We start from the raw sequence: 20,136 nt of genomic DNA, 5'->3' as shown, positions 1-20,136 counted from the left end.
CACTGGATGAGATGCCAATCCAGAGACAGAGTCACCAAGGACACTAGAATCACCAGCAGTCACCAAGGACACTACAATCACCAGCAGAGTCACTGCACTACAATCACCAGCAGTCACCAAGGACACTACAATCACCAGCAGTCACCAAGGACACTACAATCACCAGCAGTCACTGCAGATATTACAATCAACAGTAGTCACCAAGGATCACCATTTAGGTTATCACGCAATCTACTGTGCTATTCCCAAGGTGAGCAAAATGTGTGTCTTCCAAAGGTATCTTCCATTATGCTCCCTTTGTCTGTTTATAACTGGATCGCTGGTCCTGATGTGGGAGTAAACTAAATCAGTACTTACAGAGTCATTTTGGGTGCCTGTCCAGTGCTTTTAGGTCTCCTCAAAAAAGAACATTTCCCTGGGCCTGGAAATAGCTAGTTTCTTATCTCTAATGTAAATGTGTCATCATTGTAATAGGGAGATTCAAAAGAGATCTTTTTTTTCTTCTTTCCAGAATTTTAGCCAGATATGATATTCGCCTGTTTTCATGACGCCGATGTGGCAGTTTGATTTGTACCTCGTTACCAAACCTCCCTGCTGTACTGTGCTGAGTTTTGGTGATGATACTATTATTTCTTTATAGTCTTGGGGACAGCGAGTGAATTTGTCTTATTTACACCATGTTTCCAGTGATATCAGTATGTCAATACCTTTAATGTTCTCCTGTACATTTCAGGCAAACAGATGATGAGTTCAGGCCCTGAACATTTTGTGTTCCAATGGAAAGGGACGTCATAGAAACAAATAACAACAATGACAGGTTCACAATGAGACAAACCTTTCCGAGAACCAAACTGTTACAGTGCATTACGTATGCTTTACAAGTTGTGTCTATTGATTATACCCAATCCATTTTTTTTTTCTCAAATTAATTTAGAGTAGGTGTACTGGAGCAGATGTTTTGATCTCACCCATCTGAAGTGACTCCTGTCCTCTCAGCGCCTCTGCATAACTGTGCTCCAGTCTGCGGTCTCTTTGGTAGGCCGAGGTGTGATGGGCTCAGCTGTCAGCCAGAGGAGGTGGGCTGCCCAGGTGGAGGATGGGTTAGAGGATGGTGGTGGAGTGTTCTGTATGGAGGGTACCGGCCTGGGCTAGAGGTGCGGTAGGGGGGGGTGACGGTTGGGTCTCTCTCTCTCTCTCTCTCTCTCTCTCTCTCTCTCTCGCTCTCTCTCTCTTTCTCTCAGTCTGTTCTCCCAGTGAGGCTTAGGCAGAGGGGACCAGGGCTCTGTGCTTTCCCTGCTCTTTCTCTCTCTCTCGCTCTCTGTCTCTCTTTCTTTCTTTCTCTCTGTCTCTCTCTCTCTTTCTCTCTGTCTCTCTTTCTCTCTTTGTGTCTCTCTCTGGTGTCTCTGCTCCCAGTGTGTTTTTAGGCAGAGGGGACCGGGGCTCTGCTGAGAACAGGGGGCCAAACAAAAGGGTGCTACACATTTCTATTCTAGCCGCATGCCAATTGAGAGGAAGAGGCCAACGCTGTGACAGATGCCTTTCAGAAGAGGGCTCTTTGTGTGTGTGTGTGTGTGTGTGTGTGTGTGTGCCAGGATAGGAGGGGTAGCCGACAGGGAGACACACTTTTCAGATGGATTTTGTGTGTGTGTGTGTGTGTGTGTGTGTGTGTGTGTGTGTGTGTGTGTGTCTGTATATGTGTCTGTATATGTGTGTGGACAGTAGTACAAATCTGACAGGGGTATAGAGGGCAGTTTTTCTCCCTGCCCTGCCCTTCTGGGGCATGGGGTACTTCTGCTGAGTCTCTGCAGTGGCCAGTCAGAAAGCAAAAGCTGGCAGACTAAATACATGAATGATGCAGAATGTAATTGTGTGCAGAATAATGCATAATGAGCCAGAGGGTCAAGGGAAACCCTTTAAAGTGTGACTTAAGTGTGAACAGCTGATATATCTGATTTCTTTCACCTTATTTCCATTCAGAAATGCTCCCCAGCTTTGTACTTCTCTCCTCTCTGAACTGCCACCATTGCTGGTTACAAAACTGAACCAGGGAACACTGTACCCCCATGATGATGTTCATAGAGTGGATGCCCAGGGAGCGTACTTTACCTTCTGATGAAAATGTACACCGGTGTACTGGATAAAAGTATCTGCTAAATTAACAAATGCAAACGAGGAGAGGTGAACTGGTCTGAGGTCTACTAAAGAAGGGGGGTTGTGGAGTAGGGAGATGGGAGAGGGGGGAACTCAAGCAGCTTTGCCACTATGCAAGGAGTTTAAGGGATTAGAAGTTAATAACTTCCACATTCTTGCACTGCACAGACAGGGGAAAAACACCATGTCAGCTCACATGGGTCGATTGCTTGATTTAATTATTAAATTAATTACTTGTGAAATTTATTTGAACTCATATTTTAACATTTGCCCTTTGTATGTGGATCAAAGGTCAAACTTGACTTGACCCGAAAAGGTTTTACTCGTTGGCTAATTGGCTGAACATGTAGCAGATACAATAATTTCTTTTGACATTTGTTGGTTATTTTAATTTATTCATGTCATATTTCTCTCTATCATTCAGGATGTTTGAATGCATACAAAGTGCTTTTCCATAGTTTTGAACAACACCCACATTAGCGGTATTAGCTGCTATGTGTTTGTGAACAGCACCACCCTGTGGTGATTTTATAACACTACACTTTACACCTTCAGTCAACACAAGCATTTGAGCTCAATCACAAAGAAAAAAACTAACAAGTAAAAACTATGTTACCAATGCTATGAACGATGGAAAAACATATTATTAATACAATCATTTCATTGAAGAATTATACTATACACCAGTATTACAAAAGTTATACTACATTTCCAGTTAATTTCTGAGTTCTATGAAACAGCAGTGAGCAGTCATTTACAAATGTAATCAGAAACATGACATTTTCAACTCATAAAAGACAGCAAAACACTTTAAGCAACATTCATTCAGAGAATAAAAAACACCATCAAACATTTTCACGTATATCAACTATCACGCTTCGCCTCTGATATGTACTGTAAGAGTTGTAAGAAATGTTAATAAGTGAAATTGCAGCAGATATGTAACCATGGAAATTAACCGGCAGTGAGGATTGGCCAGTTATGGCTGTGAATAGACCTATTTTGAATACTTGTAATGATGATTGGCCTGGCCAGACCAAATGGATGCAATTTGCAGTTTTTGTTGTCAAAAGTCATTGCTCTTCATTCTATGGATATCTCTGCCAGATTCACATTCTTTTTCAGTTTAGTTTTAGTTCCTTTAAATTTCCCGGGACAAATTTGGAAAGAAATAAAGAACCATGTCACACTTGTCAACAGTTTGGTTTTTGACAACATAAAAACTGTCCTTCCCCTAGGCCCCTTCAGATGGTGGTCTCCCTCTCCAGCTCCTCTTTGCTCTTGCCCTCGTCACGGCAACCGTTGGCCCCCTGCCCCTTGGCCTGGGTCTTCAGAGCCAGCTTCCTCTGCCGCTTGACCAGAGTGCGGTACAGCACACCCCACAGCAGGTAGGACAGTGCATAAAGCCCGTAGATCATGCCCAGGAAACGTGCTCTGTAGGAGATAGACAGCAAGGAGAGATGGTGAGGCAGTGCGTATGTGCTAGAGATCAGTATGGAGAGAGATGATGAGGCAGTGCACATATGCTATAGATTAGTCTTTATGTCGTACAACACAGACTCCACACTCAAAGCACAATTCTGATCGCTCTATAGAGCGTCGGTTTCGCAGTATACATGTGCTTTTGATGCTTGCTGTAATTTCTCAGTTTGAGACGAGTTATTGCATTTGTTTACATTTCTCATGCTCTGAACTCAACCGCTCTTGTCTCACCTGAAGGCGAATGTGTCGTAGAGTCGGCACGCCCCCTGACCCCCACACCGTTTGCTCCCCCACTTCAGACACGTCTGGTCTATCAGCGCCCCGAAGTAGATGGGCGGAGGGATCCCACCTGCGGAGGGGGTAACACAGGTGACAAACGTCACAGGTGCTCTTCAGTGCATCTCCAGTCTCCAGTCTCCTAATGACCTAGAGACAGTGGGGTCTCCAGGAATCGCCATGTTCATTCACAAGTGTCTGCACTGGCTTAATACCGATATGTGTGTGTGGTGTTATGCCCATGAATGTGCTATAAAAGTATTGGACGGGGATGGGGTGGAAAAACACCTGCGCAGGCATTGATTTAACTATATTATATATAACCATTAACCATTAACCTTAACCATTAACCATTAACCATTAGCTTAACCATTCTCTGAAGTGAAATGAACTTATTATTTGTGTAGCACATTTAAAAACAACAGGAGTTGTACCAAAGTGCTTTCCAGTCAAGGTAAATAGATTGATGATACATTTAGACAAGAATTAAGTAAAGACATAAAAGGAAATTAACAACTAAAACAAATAAACAAACAAATAACACAAAAAAACACAAACAAAACCTAATAGAAGAACAAAATAAAAAGGAACTTTTTGGTCCTATGTCTAAGTGCCATTTTGGAAGACTTTTAGACAGTTTATGAAGTGATACCTGGCTTACGCCTGAAAGTAATGCATTACAATAGTCCTGTCTGGAAGATATAAAAGCATGGACAATCTTCTCACAATCCTTAGGGACAGAACATTTCACACTTGAAACGAGGTTGAACGAAGCACTAACCACATAATATATTCTAATTCTGAGTCAAACAACACCCCAAGGTTCTTTTACGACAGGCTTTTGATATGGTGCAAATATACCAAGTACAGAGCTGGCAGAAGAGGAACCAAACATAATATCTTCCGTTTTGTTTTCATTAAGGTTCTGGAAGCTATAACCCATCCATAACTTAAAATTATCTAGGCAGTCAAAAAGAGGTTGTAAACTGTCATGTTCAGACTTACGAGGGAACGAAATCATCGGCATAGCAATGATCGGAATTTCCATGCTTCCTGAATATCTATCCAAGGGCCAATAAATTGTGAGAATAGAAGGGGACCTAAAATTGAACTCTGAGGAAATGCACACGAGAGGGGGGCAACATGCTGTATCAGTACTGATTCTGACCTATGATTTGTTCATGATGTCAAGGACATTTCTACCAACAACAGAAGACGTTTTAGAAGAAATTTAGTACTGCTGGTATTCAGTCCTTACCCAGAGTCCGGACTATCAGCGTCTGCATTCCCAAGGCCAGAGCCTTTAGATCAGGAGCTATGGATCTGAAACCGACAGTCATATTCACAGTTTAATATTATTAGACAATAACATGTATATGTACAAGACTCCATTGTATATCAAGAATAAATTACAACTATGGGCAGGGTTGGATGTATTTGCAATCGATTGTGTTATGATCACTGATATACACGTATAGAGTTTCAGAAATGGATCATAATTTATATAAAGCTCGTTATAAATGAATTAAGGGTTAATAATGGTTATTTCAATAATACGTACTTCATTACTGATAACAGCAAGTTTCCAAGTATTTCATTCTTTACACTATTTCTTTAGCTTGATGAGTTAATCTGCTTTCATGATTTCAAAGTAGTGTGAAACTGTCCCTTCCTTATGTATCTGTCCCTATTCCTGTATTTCTGTTGTTATATGCTGTCCCTCGTGGCACCAACAAGAGGAGATTATGCGAATACAATGACAATAAAGGCTTTTCAATCCTTACCTAAGCAGAACAATGTAACCAGGTGTAGCCCCGCAGGCCGACACGAACGCCCCCACCACAGACACGCCCATGTACCACATGAACATTCTGTCGCAGTCGCCCTTGCGTGAGCACTGTCCCAGGGTGGCAGACAAGTTGGCTGGGGGCATCACCAACTCCTCCACACACGTGCAGTTGTGGAAGATCTAGAGAGACACAGACACACGGATGTGATACCAGTCTAACCATACACATCTACATCCATTTATCAGATAAGCCAATCATCACATGTGTAAGGATCCACTTTCCAGAACAACGACGGAACTGGGAGTGGGCGAAGGTTTCTGCGCTTCGCTGAAATACATAATTTTATTAAAGGGCCCTGTCTTGGTAAACGTAATTAATCTGACTCCACTCAATTTAGGAACTAAGCCTGAGTCCCTGTTCATTTAAAGTGGCATTATGTAGGACTTGTACTTCAGTGTTAGGGTTAGGATTAGCAGTTTTACCTTAAAATAACAGCTGGAAAAAAATTGGGGCGCTACAATGACGTTTAATATGGAGAATCGCCTCCGTGCCATTACTAACAGAGCCCAATGCTAATAGTGCCTTACACTCGTGGTGCCTGATGCTATGGAGTCTGATGATAACAGAGCCATATACTAACAGAGCCAGAAACTAGCGGTGCCTGATGCTAGCAAAGCATGATGCTAACATGGCCTCATGCTAGCAGAACCTGATGCTAACACCGTTCAAGCCAGTGCTTTAGATGGAGCACCCAAAGTGAAAAACAGCCTGAACTTGCTGCCCCTCAGCTCTGTGGGGATAAAGGCCTGCGCTGAAGAAGGGGGTGTGAAAGGAGGCAGTGTGTAAAGCTGAGGCAGATGAATGGGGTGGACAGAAAAATGGGCTGCAAGGCTGGGCAGTGTTAATCACCCAAGACACTGAACACAGACGGCTGGGCTGGAGAGGCTGCCAGGCGGTGATAGAGTACTGCGTTTCTGGGATGTGTGTTTTTGATTGTGGTAGTGTGAGTGTGTGATTTTTTTTGGTTTTGTGTGTGTGTGTGTGTGTGTGTGTGTGTGTGATTGGTTTTGTTTATGAGTGCACCTGCATGTCTGAGTGAGTTTGTGACTGTACTGTGTGTAAAAGTGGATGGAGCATCTGACTTTACTGAGATAAACTACATGCTGTTCATGTTTGAATACCATAGTAGTGTGTGTGTATGTGTGTGTGTGTGTGTGTGTGTGTGTAAGTATGTGTGGACACATCCAAAGGTGTGTGAGGACTCACCATCTCTTTGCCGACTCCGGTTGAAGTCTGGCACCCTGCCAGGCATGGGCTGGCGTAGGTGATGCCGTTGTGAGCGCACACTGGGTCCCAGTGCTTAATGGAGCAAGAGCAGCCGCTATTACACTGAGACAGCAGGTTACTCTGCTGATACGACAACTCAGGAACACTGAGAGAGGGAACAGACTGGAGTTATTACTACTACTACTACTACTAACACGACTACTACTACTACTACTACTACTACTTCTATTACTGACACTACTGCTTCTACTGACAATACAACTACTACTACTAACACCACTATTGACACTACTACTACCACTAATGCTACTACTACTACAAACACTGACACTACTACTACTACAACAACTAAAAATAACACTATAACACTAACCTACTACTACTAACACTACTACTACTAACACTACGGCTACTACTACTACTACTACTACTACTACTACTGCTGCTACTACTGCTGCTACTACTACTACTACTACTGCTAACACTACCACAAGTACTACTACTACCACTAACACTACTACTACTCCTGCTACTGGTACAACTACCACACACACCCCTCAGCACTTTTAGGCACATTGTCACATTGCAGGAAGTACTGCCACACACACACACACACACACACACACACACACACACACACACACACACAGACACATGTTGCTCACCACGGGTAGTAGAAAAGGAGTCCTGCCACCTACACATTGTCACACTGTGATAAATACATACTGTACATACATACTGTACATACACACACACACACACACACATTACTCACCCCTGGTAGCTGACGGTGAGCCCGGCGACCTGGGCATTGTCACACTGCAGGAAGTACTGTGACACCATCAGGCAGAAAGAGATGAATGAGGCGCTGAGGGCGATACGTGCCGCTCCGATCACGGTCAGTTTGAACCGCTTCATCACGAAGCCACCGGTGATGATGCCCAGAGCCACTGCAGGTAGGTTAAACACGCCTGGAAGGGATCAGAAACCAGCGGGAATTGATTTGTCATGTCTGACACACTAGATGTTTTGTTTCTTTTGTTTTTGTTTCTTATATGATAGTTATGTGTGTGTGTGCGTGTGTGAGGGGGAGGGGGTTATCTTTATGTCCTTTGTCTGCATTGTGTGTCTATAGCATGGCTAGAAGGACTTTGACTTGGCTTAACGGTGGTGAATGTTGAAACATAGGCTTTACGATGCGCTCAGTAGACAAACCACAGATAAAAGGGCAGGTTTCTACTCTTCCTACTGATCCCTACTTCTACACAAACTCTGTGCATGTGTGTGTGGGTGTGTGTGTGTGTGTGTAGTTGTGTTTTATTCTATTTATTCTTTTCTAAATTCTTATTGCCATCTAACAGCTTCAGAAACGGAATGTTGCTGTAGGCTACCACTAATGAAATGAAAATAATGTATAACTTAACAGAACACATAAACAGGAGCACTGTATCTGCAGTACCTATGAGGAAGATGACCTTGGAGGGGGGCTGTTCCTATAAGGAAGATGACCTTGGAGGGGGACTGTACCTATGAGGAAGATGGCCTTTGAGGGGGACTGTACCTATGAGGAAGATGGCCTTTGAGGGGGACTGTCCGTAGGTCTGCTCCATGAACTTGGGCTTGAAGGTGATCATGCCGATGAAGCCGTTAACCGCCACGAGCGAGGTGCAGATGATGAGGTTGTACACAGAGTTGCTGAACAGCCTGCGCAGTGAGGGCAGAAAGTCTGCACGACAAACAGTGTGAGTCAGGGGGGATTCGGCACTGGATACATATCATGCAGACACACACACACACACATGTTTCTGTTCACATCGTTCAAATGTGTACTGATCCCATAACCATGATTCTTAGCAACAGTAAGCATATTCAAATAATCAATCTTTTTTTTAAAAAGGATTTTTGTTCTTGGAGCGCACACTCAAGAAAGTTGTGCCATCATAGAGGGTGCAATGGACAAGTGGCAGCGGCTCATTTTCAGTTTCAACTAGACCCTCATGGTGAGTCAGTAAACAGAGCTGAATGTGAGCATCTGAAGCATAGGACAGTTTGACAAAGACTGCACTCTGAAACGCGGCAAGTTGAAAAGAAATCAGTTGATTGGAACATTGTCTTATTATATAACTTCATATTACTATGGTAGTTTAAAGGACTGCTCCAGCCAAAACATGATTTTGCCATAGTTTTTAACAAACTCAGTTGTACGTTTTTTATGAAGACATTTTCTTTCTATTTTAGATCACTAGATGACCGCTAGCTAATTTGGTGGCACTGAACCAAATGACGGGGGGCTAACATCTGCGGATGCTAAACACATTTTGAAAGAACAAACGTCAATCAGCTAAATACACGCTCTCATTAAAAGAACAAAACTGAGATTAACTCTCTGTTGCATCAAACTTCTTCATAACCCTCCATATCAATTTCATATTTCATATCCATATCAAGTCTTTATGAATACTCCTTAGAGCCAGTCCTGTGTCCATCCATCCATGTCTCTGTCATACTGTTGCTCAGCTATGTCTTTAAATATCTCAAGCAGCTGAATTACCTTTCTGCCGAAGCAGTTGAGACAGGAATCATCAGTAGAACTTTCATTATTTTGTGAATGTTTGGGTACGCTGTCTCTCTTACGATGGTGCACAGATCAGAGTCAATTCCCTGCGGCATTGTTGTGTTGCGCCAGCCTGAGTTCCAGCTCCAGACTGGGCATCTCTATGGTAACTCAGTGAGTTAGTGAGTTAGGCTCCACCGCTTGCTTTTTGTGATACAAAGTTCAATTAAACTTCATTGATTTCTTTTCAATGCCATTTCAATTTACTGTCACATTATTACATTTCACTTCCGCCAATTCTGCTTCAAGTTCCCTACTGCCTTCAGTATGCGCTGCACTAGTCCTAGTGCCAGTGGGTGTTTTGCATAGAGGTGGGGGCGCCACTGATGTGAAGGACAGATAAACACACCCGTCGCCCCCAACAGCCAGTTTTTACCACAAAACATTGCAAAATACTCCAGAATACAGGAGTTACTGAGCTACCTAGTCATCATCAGTGCTAGCTGTGCTGTTGTTGGTATTTGTAAGGCATGTCTATGTCTGTTGGCTTTTAGCTAGTTGGCTTGCTAGTTTTACACAAAGTTTAAAAGATTTAGAAGGTAAAGGTAAACCATGTTATAAAATAAAACCTTAAGCCTCTCTCACCCTCTGCCTTTCCCATGGACAGACTCCCTCCCACTCCCCCCACGTGCTATCTACACAAGGCGTGGGGATGAGATGTAGAAACTTTGCCCCTGTAAATGCTTCATGAGGATGAAAGGTCTCTGCATAGTTGTTGAACGCACAGCTCACATAGTGCATCACACAATCACCACATTACCTCATGAGTTAACTCCACATGAGTTAATGGACTTCCCGACATATCTGTCTTTTTGACTCAAGTTCAACCAAGGCCAACAAACGGTACCTTTTGTTAGTATTTTTAGGGAACCTTTCTCAGTTTTTAAGGAATTCTTCTCTAGTCAGTAGTTGGTGCTCAAAGATAAGTTGCTAAAAGCAACCAAGCATTTGATGCCTAAAGTCAAACATGAAGTTACCAAACAAATGACTGCCTAAGACTAACTCTCAGTAACCCCTACCTTTAACCAGTGCTGCCATGTTAATGGGTGGTTCTTTCTCAGCAGTGGCCACCTCCTTGTTGCCCTCGTGGGGCAGGAAGGTGCCCTGGTCCTCGGCTGCCCCGTCAGCCGTCTTTTTCTGCTTCTTCGTCTGCTTCGGCAGGGATTTGGGCAGGAACCAGAAGGGGATGCCGGCGAGGAGCATGACGGCGCCAGTGATGACGAAGCCCATCCACCAGGCCCCCACCCAGCGCGAGTCCTTATGGTTGATGGTCACCGAGTCTGAGGAGAGGGGGTCAATAATAACAGCTCAGTCAATCATATCATAGCAGGACATATCAGAACCATCCACCAGGCCCCTACTCAACTTGAGACCACATGGTTGATGGTCAACACACATGAGAATTCTTCCCACAGCAGGAACCGTTTCAGGTTCAAAAACCTCTCTGTAGAAACAAACTATGCATATGCACAACAGGAGCAACACAGTTTGAAGTTCTTTTGAAGGTAGTTCCACAGTAAAGTTTTAGCACCTGTTCGTTCAGTCAACTAAAAAAAAAAAAGAATGTTTTAGAATTATTTAATCAGCAATGCAATATCTGGAGACGACATTATTTCAGTTCTAATGTACTGAGTAAATGAGCTTTAATGCACATGAGTTAACATGTTTATTTTGACAGCCCTGTTTTTAATCCACCACTGGTTGGGATTCCCTGGAGTGAGTCACTGAGCAGCCAAGCTCTGTTCTCTTATTTCTGCACAGGGACCCTTTGATTTTGTTTTCAGACACTAAATGGGCTAGTTTTACCTCAGCCTGCATGTACCAAACTGAGGATGGTCAACCGGTCAGACATTAGCAGGCGATTTGAGTTAATGCTTTACAGTGTGGCACAGTTTGTCTGCACACATGCTGTTGTGTCCTCTCTTCATTCTGAGTATTTGTGTTTAAACACTTGCTATTGATTTAGCATTGCTACCTGAGAATATAATTTTGTCTTCAAGTGAAATGAACAGATATGTTACATGAACACACCATATTAGAAGCTAGGCTCGAAAAATAAAAGTTGCTTTTCTTAGCTTGGTTTGATGTGTCATTGCTGATTGCCAGTGGCATTGTTAGGTCATTGTTGTCGGGGCGATAGCCCAGAGTATTTAAGCCTAGCCTTGAGTATTTGTGCCCTGACAATGGGGGTGTTTGACAAAACAACAGAGAAACTGTGTGACAGAGTGGAACTTGACTTTCAGCATCCGGAAAGGGGGGAGTAATCAAGCGCTGCACAGTGCACACAAAGTTGGAAGACATGCGCCCCACTGAGAATCTCTATTTAAAAAAAAACAAAAAAAACATCTAGCCTTCTTGGCTATTTCAAAATGAAACACTGCAACCGAGACGGAGCACCACCAGCACCACCTCCCCCTCACACGACTGCAGTTCCCTCTCGCTCTCCCCGTCAAAAAACTCAATCATGGCTATGTACAGTACATTGGGTATGTACCAATGTATCGAAATATGTCAATGCCAAAAAAGTTTGTCAAGTGAAGGTCTCTCTCTGTGTCTCACTCTCTAAATTCAAATATACTTGCTTTATTGACAGAAACAGTATTGCCAAAGCAAACTTGAGGAACAAATCACATACAAGGCTATATAGGGATAAAAAAAGGAAACAAAATCTTTTCTCACATGTAATCTTAATATTTAGGTAGATATACGTCCCCAACCTACCAATGCCGATCTCCCTTAAAAAAGTTAAATAAAATAGAAATGCACAGCCAGATAAGACTAAAACAAACATTATTAGACTGCTTGCAATTCATTGGTGACCCTCTGCACAGTTTCTAACCGGAGGACTCCAGCCGAGGAGATAGCCATCTGCAGACACGCCACTGACCTCTGGCACTGTTTAGTACAAGCTGCACAGACACCAGTCACCCCCCCCCCCCCCCCCCCCCCTTCAGTCCACATCAGACCAATCCACAGTGTTTTTCAGCGGCATCGATTTTTTTACAGGAGTGCTGTGTCACACTGACACGTATATGTGTCTAAGGGTCTTGGGTTACAATACGGCTATCTATCTTATTGATTTAGCATATGGCTATCTATCTTATTAGTTTAGCATATGGCTATCTATCGTATTGGTTTAGCATATGGCTATCTATCATATTGGTTTAGCATATGGCTATCTATCGTATTGGTTTAGCATATGGCTTTCTATCGTATTGGTTTAGGATGTGCTAATAAAGCCTGTATTGTGACCTGTCTGTGGTGAAGTGTTGGATTGAAAAAGAATAATCTGATGGTGTCGTGGAATGAGCTAATTGTTTTGCCTGAACATGGAATATCAGACCTCCAAATCTAGACAAAATGAAGGGAGGAGGACTTACCTAAGTCTACAACACCGATATCCACATAGATCTTTGCACAGTAAGACCCCAGAAGGTAGCCAAACACTGGGCCCATGATTCCAACTGTCTGTATACAGGCTAGGAAGCAGAGAGAAAGAGAGAGAGAGAGAGAGAGAGAGAAAAATGTTTGTGATAACCATTTATGTCTGTCTTGAAATCCTTTGATGTGATCAAAATGCATTTCATAAATTAAGGGATCTGTTTCCATAGAGCCGTGGGCCTGTGCACGACTGTCACCATGGTAGCACTGCTGTTTGTGATATGGTTATGTCAGCTTTAAGGTGGAAAGTTTGATACAGTTTGATACAGTTTTCACACCTTTATTAATCACATCTTTATTATCTTTATTCATGTCACCACTGATTTGAAGCGAGGCTGTTGTTGCCATATTAAATCCTGACGAAGTCTGTCTTACCCAAGTAGAAGGCCGTGTTCTCCTCACGGGCAAAGTCATCCAGGTAGGACACCCCCAGGGGCATGACTGGTGTCTCTCCGATGCCCCGCAGCATGTTCCCCAGAAACACGTAGATCCACATGGACGAGCCAGCCGCTTTCTCACACTCTACTCACACAGGTGGGATAGGTACAGGACAGGTAAGACAGGTGCAAGACTGGTGGGACAGGTATGAGACAGACACAGGACAGGTGATACTGGTTAGATAAGTATGAGACAGATGAGACAGGCAGAGGACAGGTGAGCTAGGGCCACCTGGGCCACAGCTGTGTACCTGCTTGGTTCTGTGCTGTGGGTGGCTCATCCTCCTGAGCCTGTTCTGCACTGCTGAGACACTGCAGCATGCTCTGGGTGGAGTTTCCCTCTGTAGAATGGGAGATGGTGGTCTCATATTTATACCTGTAAGATACACAAACAGATATATACAAATATTTAATTTAACTCTAAGAGACCAAATTATTCACGAAGTCATTATTGTGTAGACTTGAAACAGGTATCAAATTAAAAGGTGGACCCTCGGCTGGGCGTGGATATTAACAAAATAACACAAAATGCTAACAATTCCTGCAATTTCTAAACCATCTCCTCAAATATCAGCCGCTAAACAAAAAAAGTTCATGGCACTAGAAGGCTCTCAAGGTGAAAAATGACTTGGTCAATTAAAGATGACTGGTGGCCTAGCCAAACAGCATTGATCACCATTGACATTAACTACACAGCTAGCTGGTGTAGGTACACCTGGAATTCGTCCATTGTGGTTGACTTTAATCAGTAACTTGTCTATGGGTTCCCCCGGAAACTACGTCAGGTTTTACCTGTCATAAAAATGTAACCTGATGCTTTTCTTAACCACGCCCACCTGAGCGTGGATAATAGCCGCATCTCCCCAGATGTGACTCTCTCTCTGTCGGCGCCCACCTGGCTAGGACCCCTCTCTCCCTCCGGGCATCGTCCGCGAGGAGCAAGCCTCTTGGACCTCCAACACCGCGTGAGCACACCGTCAACCGGTGAACAACCAACTCTCGTTGTTCTCACTTCTTACGGCCGACACACGCCTAAGATCTCTCAGTCAACGAACTGCTCAGTGAGACGCAGTAAGTTTAGCGAAAGCAGCTAACGATAGACCTGCTAGCTAACTCCACACAACGGGAACAAAAGGCAGACTGCAACGTTCTGAGCGATCAAATCCTCCGATCTAAACTGCAGGGACACAGACATCACAGCAAGGACAACTTTCTCCATTTACGGACGGCATCATCTCTTCTCTGCCTTATCCACGTCGGACCAGCCCAACACATTTCCCAAAGGACTGGTAACTGACATTAACTGGGCATTTAGCTATCCTAGCTATTCACAACCTGGCTAAGCATAAGACTGTTTACATGCCATTGTTCATGTGTTTCATATGTTTTGTTTACTGAACGTAACTGTGATATATATATGTTCATTGTTAGCTGGTAGTTGGCTTCGCCACACCATCTAAGGGTTATCGTTAGGATTGCTTCTCAGACACATCGAGTCTTGCATGCATCACTAACCATTTCCCTCTTTCCTAACATGGCATCTTAATCGCGCACGATTACACATACATTGGCCTTCACATAGCCTCACACGCGAAGAGAATACTCGAACTTCGCGCTGCATATAGGCTCGTCCTTGTTCACATCACATGTATGTTCGCGTGCGTGCACACACATGCACGCGGAACTACGGTGATCAGACAAAGGAACACACACACACACACATTCTTTCTGGCGCGCTCCTAACAGCGCAACCCCGAGCTCACAAGCTCACACACACACTCCCTCTCGATTACACATACACCTATTCCTTCAATTCATTGGTTAGTTACATTTAGCTAGATTACATATTGTGTGTTATTTTCTTATCATTGTGTAAATAAATACTTTGATTTATATACGCTGGTTTATTTAATGTTGCACAAGAATGGACGTTGCCAACCTCTTCTATTCAGAATTCTAATGACCTTCAACTATACTATTGGTAAGGTAACTTTGGTTGTAGTTAATAATTTAATTATTAATCGGAGTTCCAAATTGATAGTATAATATATTTTATGAGACTGATATATTTAACGAGACTGATTTGTGGATTATCATTATTTTGACCACGTGGAGGACACTACACTTTGTGTGGCGCCCCCTAGGTGTTCAACTTAATTGATCTGCCTTTGTGTTGAATGGTTGATGCCTGTCCAATCGGGTGAGACTACCAACATATTGTTGCTGTTGCAAGGACAGCACCAGTGTGTCTTGGTGGCCCTCGCAAAGACGGTATCACAATTTACACACAATTGCACCCACATTCACCCGGCTCCTGCTCACAGGGTAAGTTACCTACATAGTCTGGTACTCCCATGTGAGGCTGGTACCAATTTCACCTACACTGGTTTAGAAAAGGTTTTGTCTGTGTGTGAGTGGGTGCATGTGTGTGTGTGAGAGAGAGTCGGTGCATGCATGTGTGTGTTTGTGTGTGGTTGTGTGTTTGCAGTGCATTTACAGGGGGTATCAAGTGTCAAGATGCTTGGAATGTTTATTGGCTGTGCAAACACATGTGAGAATAGGGCCAAGGCAAGTGTGTCTGCACTCCGACCTTTGGTGCGCGACACTTCTTGCATCACCCATTGTGTTTTTTGACATGGAGGGCTGACTTATATATTCTGCAGGCATGTGATACACAGGTGACCTATAAAACAGACACTGCAGGATGTGTGTCAGGGGGACGAGCTTGTGTGTGTGTGTGTGTGCCTGAGTGCAACAGAAACAGAAAAAGTAGACTCACGGTCCCTGGAGGAAGTGTGGCAGGGCGGTACAGAAAGCTCCGGCGGCCATGATGAGGCAGCCTATTCCAATGAGCCGCGGCCGGTGCATCTTCGCCCCAAAGTAACTCACAAAGGTGATGACCAGCAGGTTGCCTGAGGGATTGATCAAACAATCAATCAATCAATCAATCACAAACACTATGACCAGCAGGTTACCATGGGATTATCAATCAATCAGTCAGTCAATCAATCAATCAGTCAGTCAATCAGTCAGTCAATCAATCAATCAGACAAACAAACAAAGACAAATGCTATGAACAGCAGGCAAACTGTGGTATCAATCAAATAATCAATCAATCAAATAACTTTTTAATCAATCAATTAAAAGCACTATGACTATCAGATCAGATTAGGGGCCATGGAACAGCACTCAATCAATCACTCAACCAAACAACAATAAAACAAGAAATTGTTTAGTACCTACACATTAGATTTATCAAAAGGACTATTAAAGCTATGAGCTAACTGTAATGACTGCTTTCTGATTCCAACACCATAGTTAGCAGTGATACAAGAATATTCAGGGATATCTGACTGTGGCCCTGAGAACTGTAATGTCTGGTGTGAGAGCCAGATGCTGAGGTAGGAGAAGGGGTATAGAGACCATTCCCAACCCGACCAGAGCCTCACCGACTTCAAAGCCGCCATCAATGACCCCGACAATAGAGCTGGGTATGTCGAAGCGTCTCTCGATCTGAGTGACCGAGCTCTTCATATAGGCACCCCCGAAGGCTTTGCCAAAGTAGACGAACGACAAGGCCATCAGGAAAAGCTGCAAGAATCAAACACACACACAGACACGCACACACACACGCGCATCCACAGAAACACACATAAACGCATGCGCTCACACACACACACAGACACGCACACATAAAGGAATGTTAGCACAAAGAACATAACTGTGTATGTTAGCATCACACTTGCTACACTTCATACACATTCGAAACACAATACACATTTACACCACTGAAACACGCCCAAGCGTCCACACTCACACACACACCTACACACTCATATAGTCCGAAATAGGGTCAGTTGGTTACATTCATTTGTGACTTTAAATTGTTCCTCATTAGACTGAGAGGTAGCTAACCCCTGCAGAAAACAAATTCAGCACAATGGTTTGCTCCTAATAGTATGTGTATGTGTGTGTTTCTGTGTGTCTCTGTGTGTCTGTGTGTCTCTGTGTGTCTGTGTGTGTGTGTGTCTGTGTGTGTGTGTGTGTGTGTGTGTGTGTGTGTTTGTGTGGACTCTGAGTGTCTTCACTGGCGTAAAGACAGGGCAGATTATATCACCTGCATCTATGCACACACACACTGAGAGACACACACACACACACATACACACAGACAGACACACACTAAGACACACACACACACACACACACACCAAATGAGCTTTATTGTGGCGTATGCGTCTCTAGCTGGCCTAAAGACGAGAGTTAACCATTACATACTCCAAAGCCCCAGGTCTAGGCCAGAGGTTACTCCTACTGACTTCACACACACACGCACAGGCACACACACACACACACACACACACATACACACACACACACACACACACACATACACACACACACACACACACACACACACACACACACATACACACACACACCACCACCTGGGTTCAGTAAGGTTTATTTAATATTGTTATGTAAGTGATTTGTTTGTGCATGTGTCCACTTCTGCAGAATGACAGACATGCTGCTCAAGTGAACACTAACTTAAGCAGCGAGTGTGTGTGTGTGTGTGTGTGTGTGTGTGTGTGTGTGTGTGTGTGTGTGTGTGTGTGTGTGTGATCATTACTGACCTTGAGCTGCGAGCAGCAGGGCTGGCGGGGTTCTTTGGTTGCCACACTCATGATGCTCCAGTAACAGCAGCAGTCTCAGGGACACAGAGAGAAGTAGGGGTAGGGACTGGAGATACAACAGAACCAGGGAAGAGCAGAGGGTGTTTTAATGTGATCAACATGTAACAAGATGTGGCCTATGCACCGCATATGGAGAATGTAAGTCAATGCAATGTTTCCAAAATAGCAGAGGACCACTTAAGATGAGTTTATTCCCAGTTAAGTTTATTCTTGTATTTGAATGGGGATATATAGCAACAGCACTGCTATACTGCGGTGATAGCATGTTTATGTGGCTGATGCACCACATATAAATGTAATAATAGAAAAGAACCTGATACGTCCCAGTTAAGTTTATTTGTCTACTTGTAACACACTAAAATATAGTAGTAATAATAATAATAATAGTAATTGTAATTCTTCACACTGAACCCCTGCAGAAGTGAAGAGTACGTGCAGTAGAAATGCTACAGTAGTATTTTATAACAGATGCCTCAGGAATGGAGCCAAAACAGCTGACCAAAATACTCAGTGTATCTCTTCCTCAGCGATTTTTTCTCTATCTTTCTCTCTATATATATATGTATATATAAGTGAAAGTTTAATCCAATGTAAAGTTTCGATCTCGGTGAATAAAATGTGTTAAGAATATGATGCGATTGCATGTGTAGGTAGCCTGCTGTCATTCATGTAAGTTCAAGTTAAAAGTCAATGTTTAATTTAAAGTTACGCTCACGGTGAAATCGCATAAAAATGCGAAAAAATATGATCACAGTATTTGTGTAGGTAGCCTGCTGTTATTCATGGAAGATCACAAAATCAAATAAGTCCAGGTTTAATTTAAAGTTACGATCGCGGTAGAATGCGTTAAAAATATGATCACAGTATTTGTGTATGTAGCCTGCTGTTATTCATGGAAGATGACAAACTCAAATAAGTCCAGGTTTAATTTAAAGTTACGATCGCGGTAGAATGCGTTAAAAATATGATCACAGTATTTGTGTAGGTAGCCTGTTGTTATTCATGGAAGTTAACAAACTGAAATAAGTCCAGTTAATTTAAAAGTGATGATGGCGGTCAAATGCGTTAACAATATGATCACAGTATTTGTTCTCTGCAGTTTCAATGCCTGACCACTCACTGTAGAGGTACATTTCAGGCTGTGGAAACAAGTTCACCACATAATATGCACGTGCGTGTGTGTCCGCAGAAGAGAGGTTACCGAATGTGTCTGCTCCAACACACACACACACACACACACACACACACACACAAACAAACACTTCACCAACAACTGCACTCCCACGTTTGTCTGCACATGAGCTGAACTATGAGCGTGCAACTTTTGCTGAAACAGTAACACATCTTAATTGGTATCAGAGGTGAGATTGTGCGGCATTGATGGTCATTAGTAGAGATTAACTAACCGTCCATAACCATAACTCATGCCTCTCTAAGCATTATTTATTTTCTACAGTTTGAGATACCACTGTGGTATTTCAAGAGTTAGAAAAGACTTCAAACTATATTTCAAAACGGCTAATGGCTTTTAACCTGATAGATGATCCTAAAACAATGCCATAACTACAAAGGACAAGTGCAGATTTCATCATCTGGCAACTGACTAGACCAATCCTATAGAGTACTACCCTTGCCAAGAAATCAGACACATAAGCACAAGACTACAGTCCTTTAAACAATGAATGGAAGTCAAAACAGTGTTAGGCACTATTTACTTTACAAGATTTTCAGCAAAGCAAGAAACCTTAAACCATGACATTAATGTATTGGGAAAACTCCCGAGTTGTAAGGAAAGGGAGAGAGAGAGGAGAAACAGCAGTTTTACCTGAGTCCACGCAGCTGTGTGTTTCTGAAGCAGAGAGCTTTAAACTCCGAATGGGACTTTGATCACAGGTAAGACTCTTATCTTCTCTTCTGCATACACACACACACACCCACACCCACACACACGCACACACACA

General features: G+C 43.2%; 1 protein-coding gene across 2 annotated transcripts; it reads right to left on the bottom strand.

Annotated features, from left to right (window-relative positions):
- Positions 1–2,525: 2,525 nt before the first annotated feature.
- LOC116224062 (solute carrier organic anion transporter family member 1C1-like) lies at positions 2,526–20,136 on the bottom strand. 2 transcript variants are annotated; one of them, XM_031582653.2, is made up of 16 exons: positions 20,001–20,136; positions 18,116–18,221; positions 16,928–17,069; positions 16,258–16,390; positions 13,730–13,854; positions 13,417–13,563; positions 12,981–13,079; positions 10,620–10,880; positions 8,548–8,712; positions 7,762–7,957; positions 6,966–7,131; positions 5,694–5,878; positions 5,168–5,232; positions 3,865–3,982; positions 3,375–3,585; positions 2,526–3,340 (listed from the first exon to the last, which is right to left on the bottom strand). In XM_031582653.2, the coding sequence occupies exons 2-15, from the start codon at positions 18,164–18,166 to the stop codon at positions 3,396–3,398; spliced, it is 2,043 nt and encodes a 680-aa protein (XP_031438513.1). In that variant the 5' UTR covers positions 18,167–18,221; positions 20,001–20,136; the 3' UTR covers positions 2,526–3,340; positions 3,375–3,395. The 2 variants fall into 2 exon arrangements, with proteins under 2 accessions (XP_031438513.1, XP_031438511.1); XM_031582651.2 differs by having other exon boundaries at positions 2,526–3,585.

The sequence above is a fragment of the Clupea harengus genome, chromosome 16 (genome assembly GCF_900700415.2).
Source record: "Clupea harengus chromosome 16, Ch_v2.0.2, whole genome shotgun sequence".
Taxonomy (NCBI): Eukaryota; Metazoa; Chordata; class Actinopteri; order Clupeiformes; family Clupeidae; genus Clupea; species Clupea harengus.
Note: the sequence above shows the minus strand (reverse complement) of the source record. Positions and strands in the feature narration are given on the sequence as shown.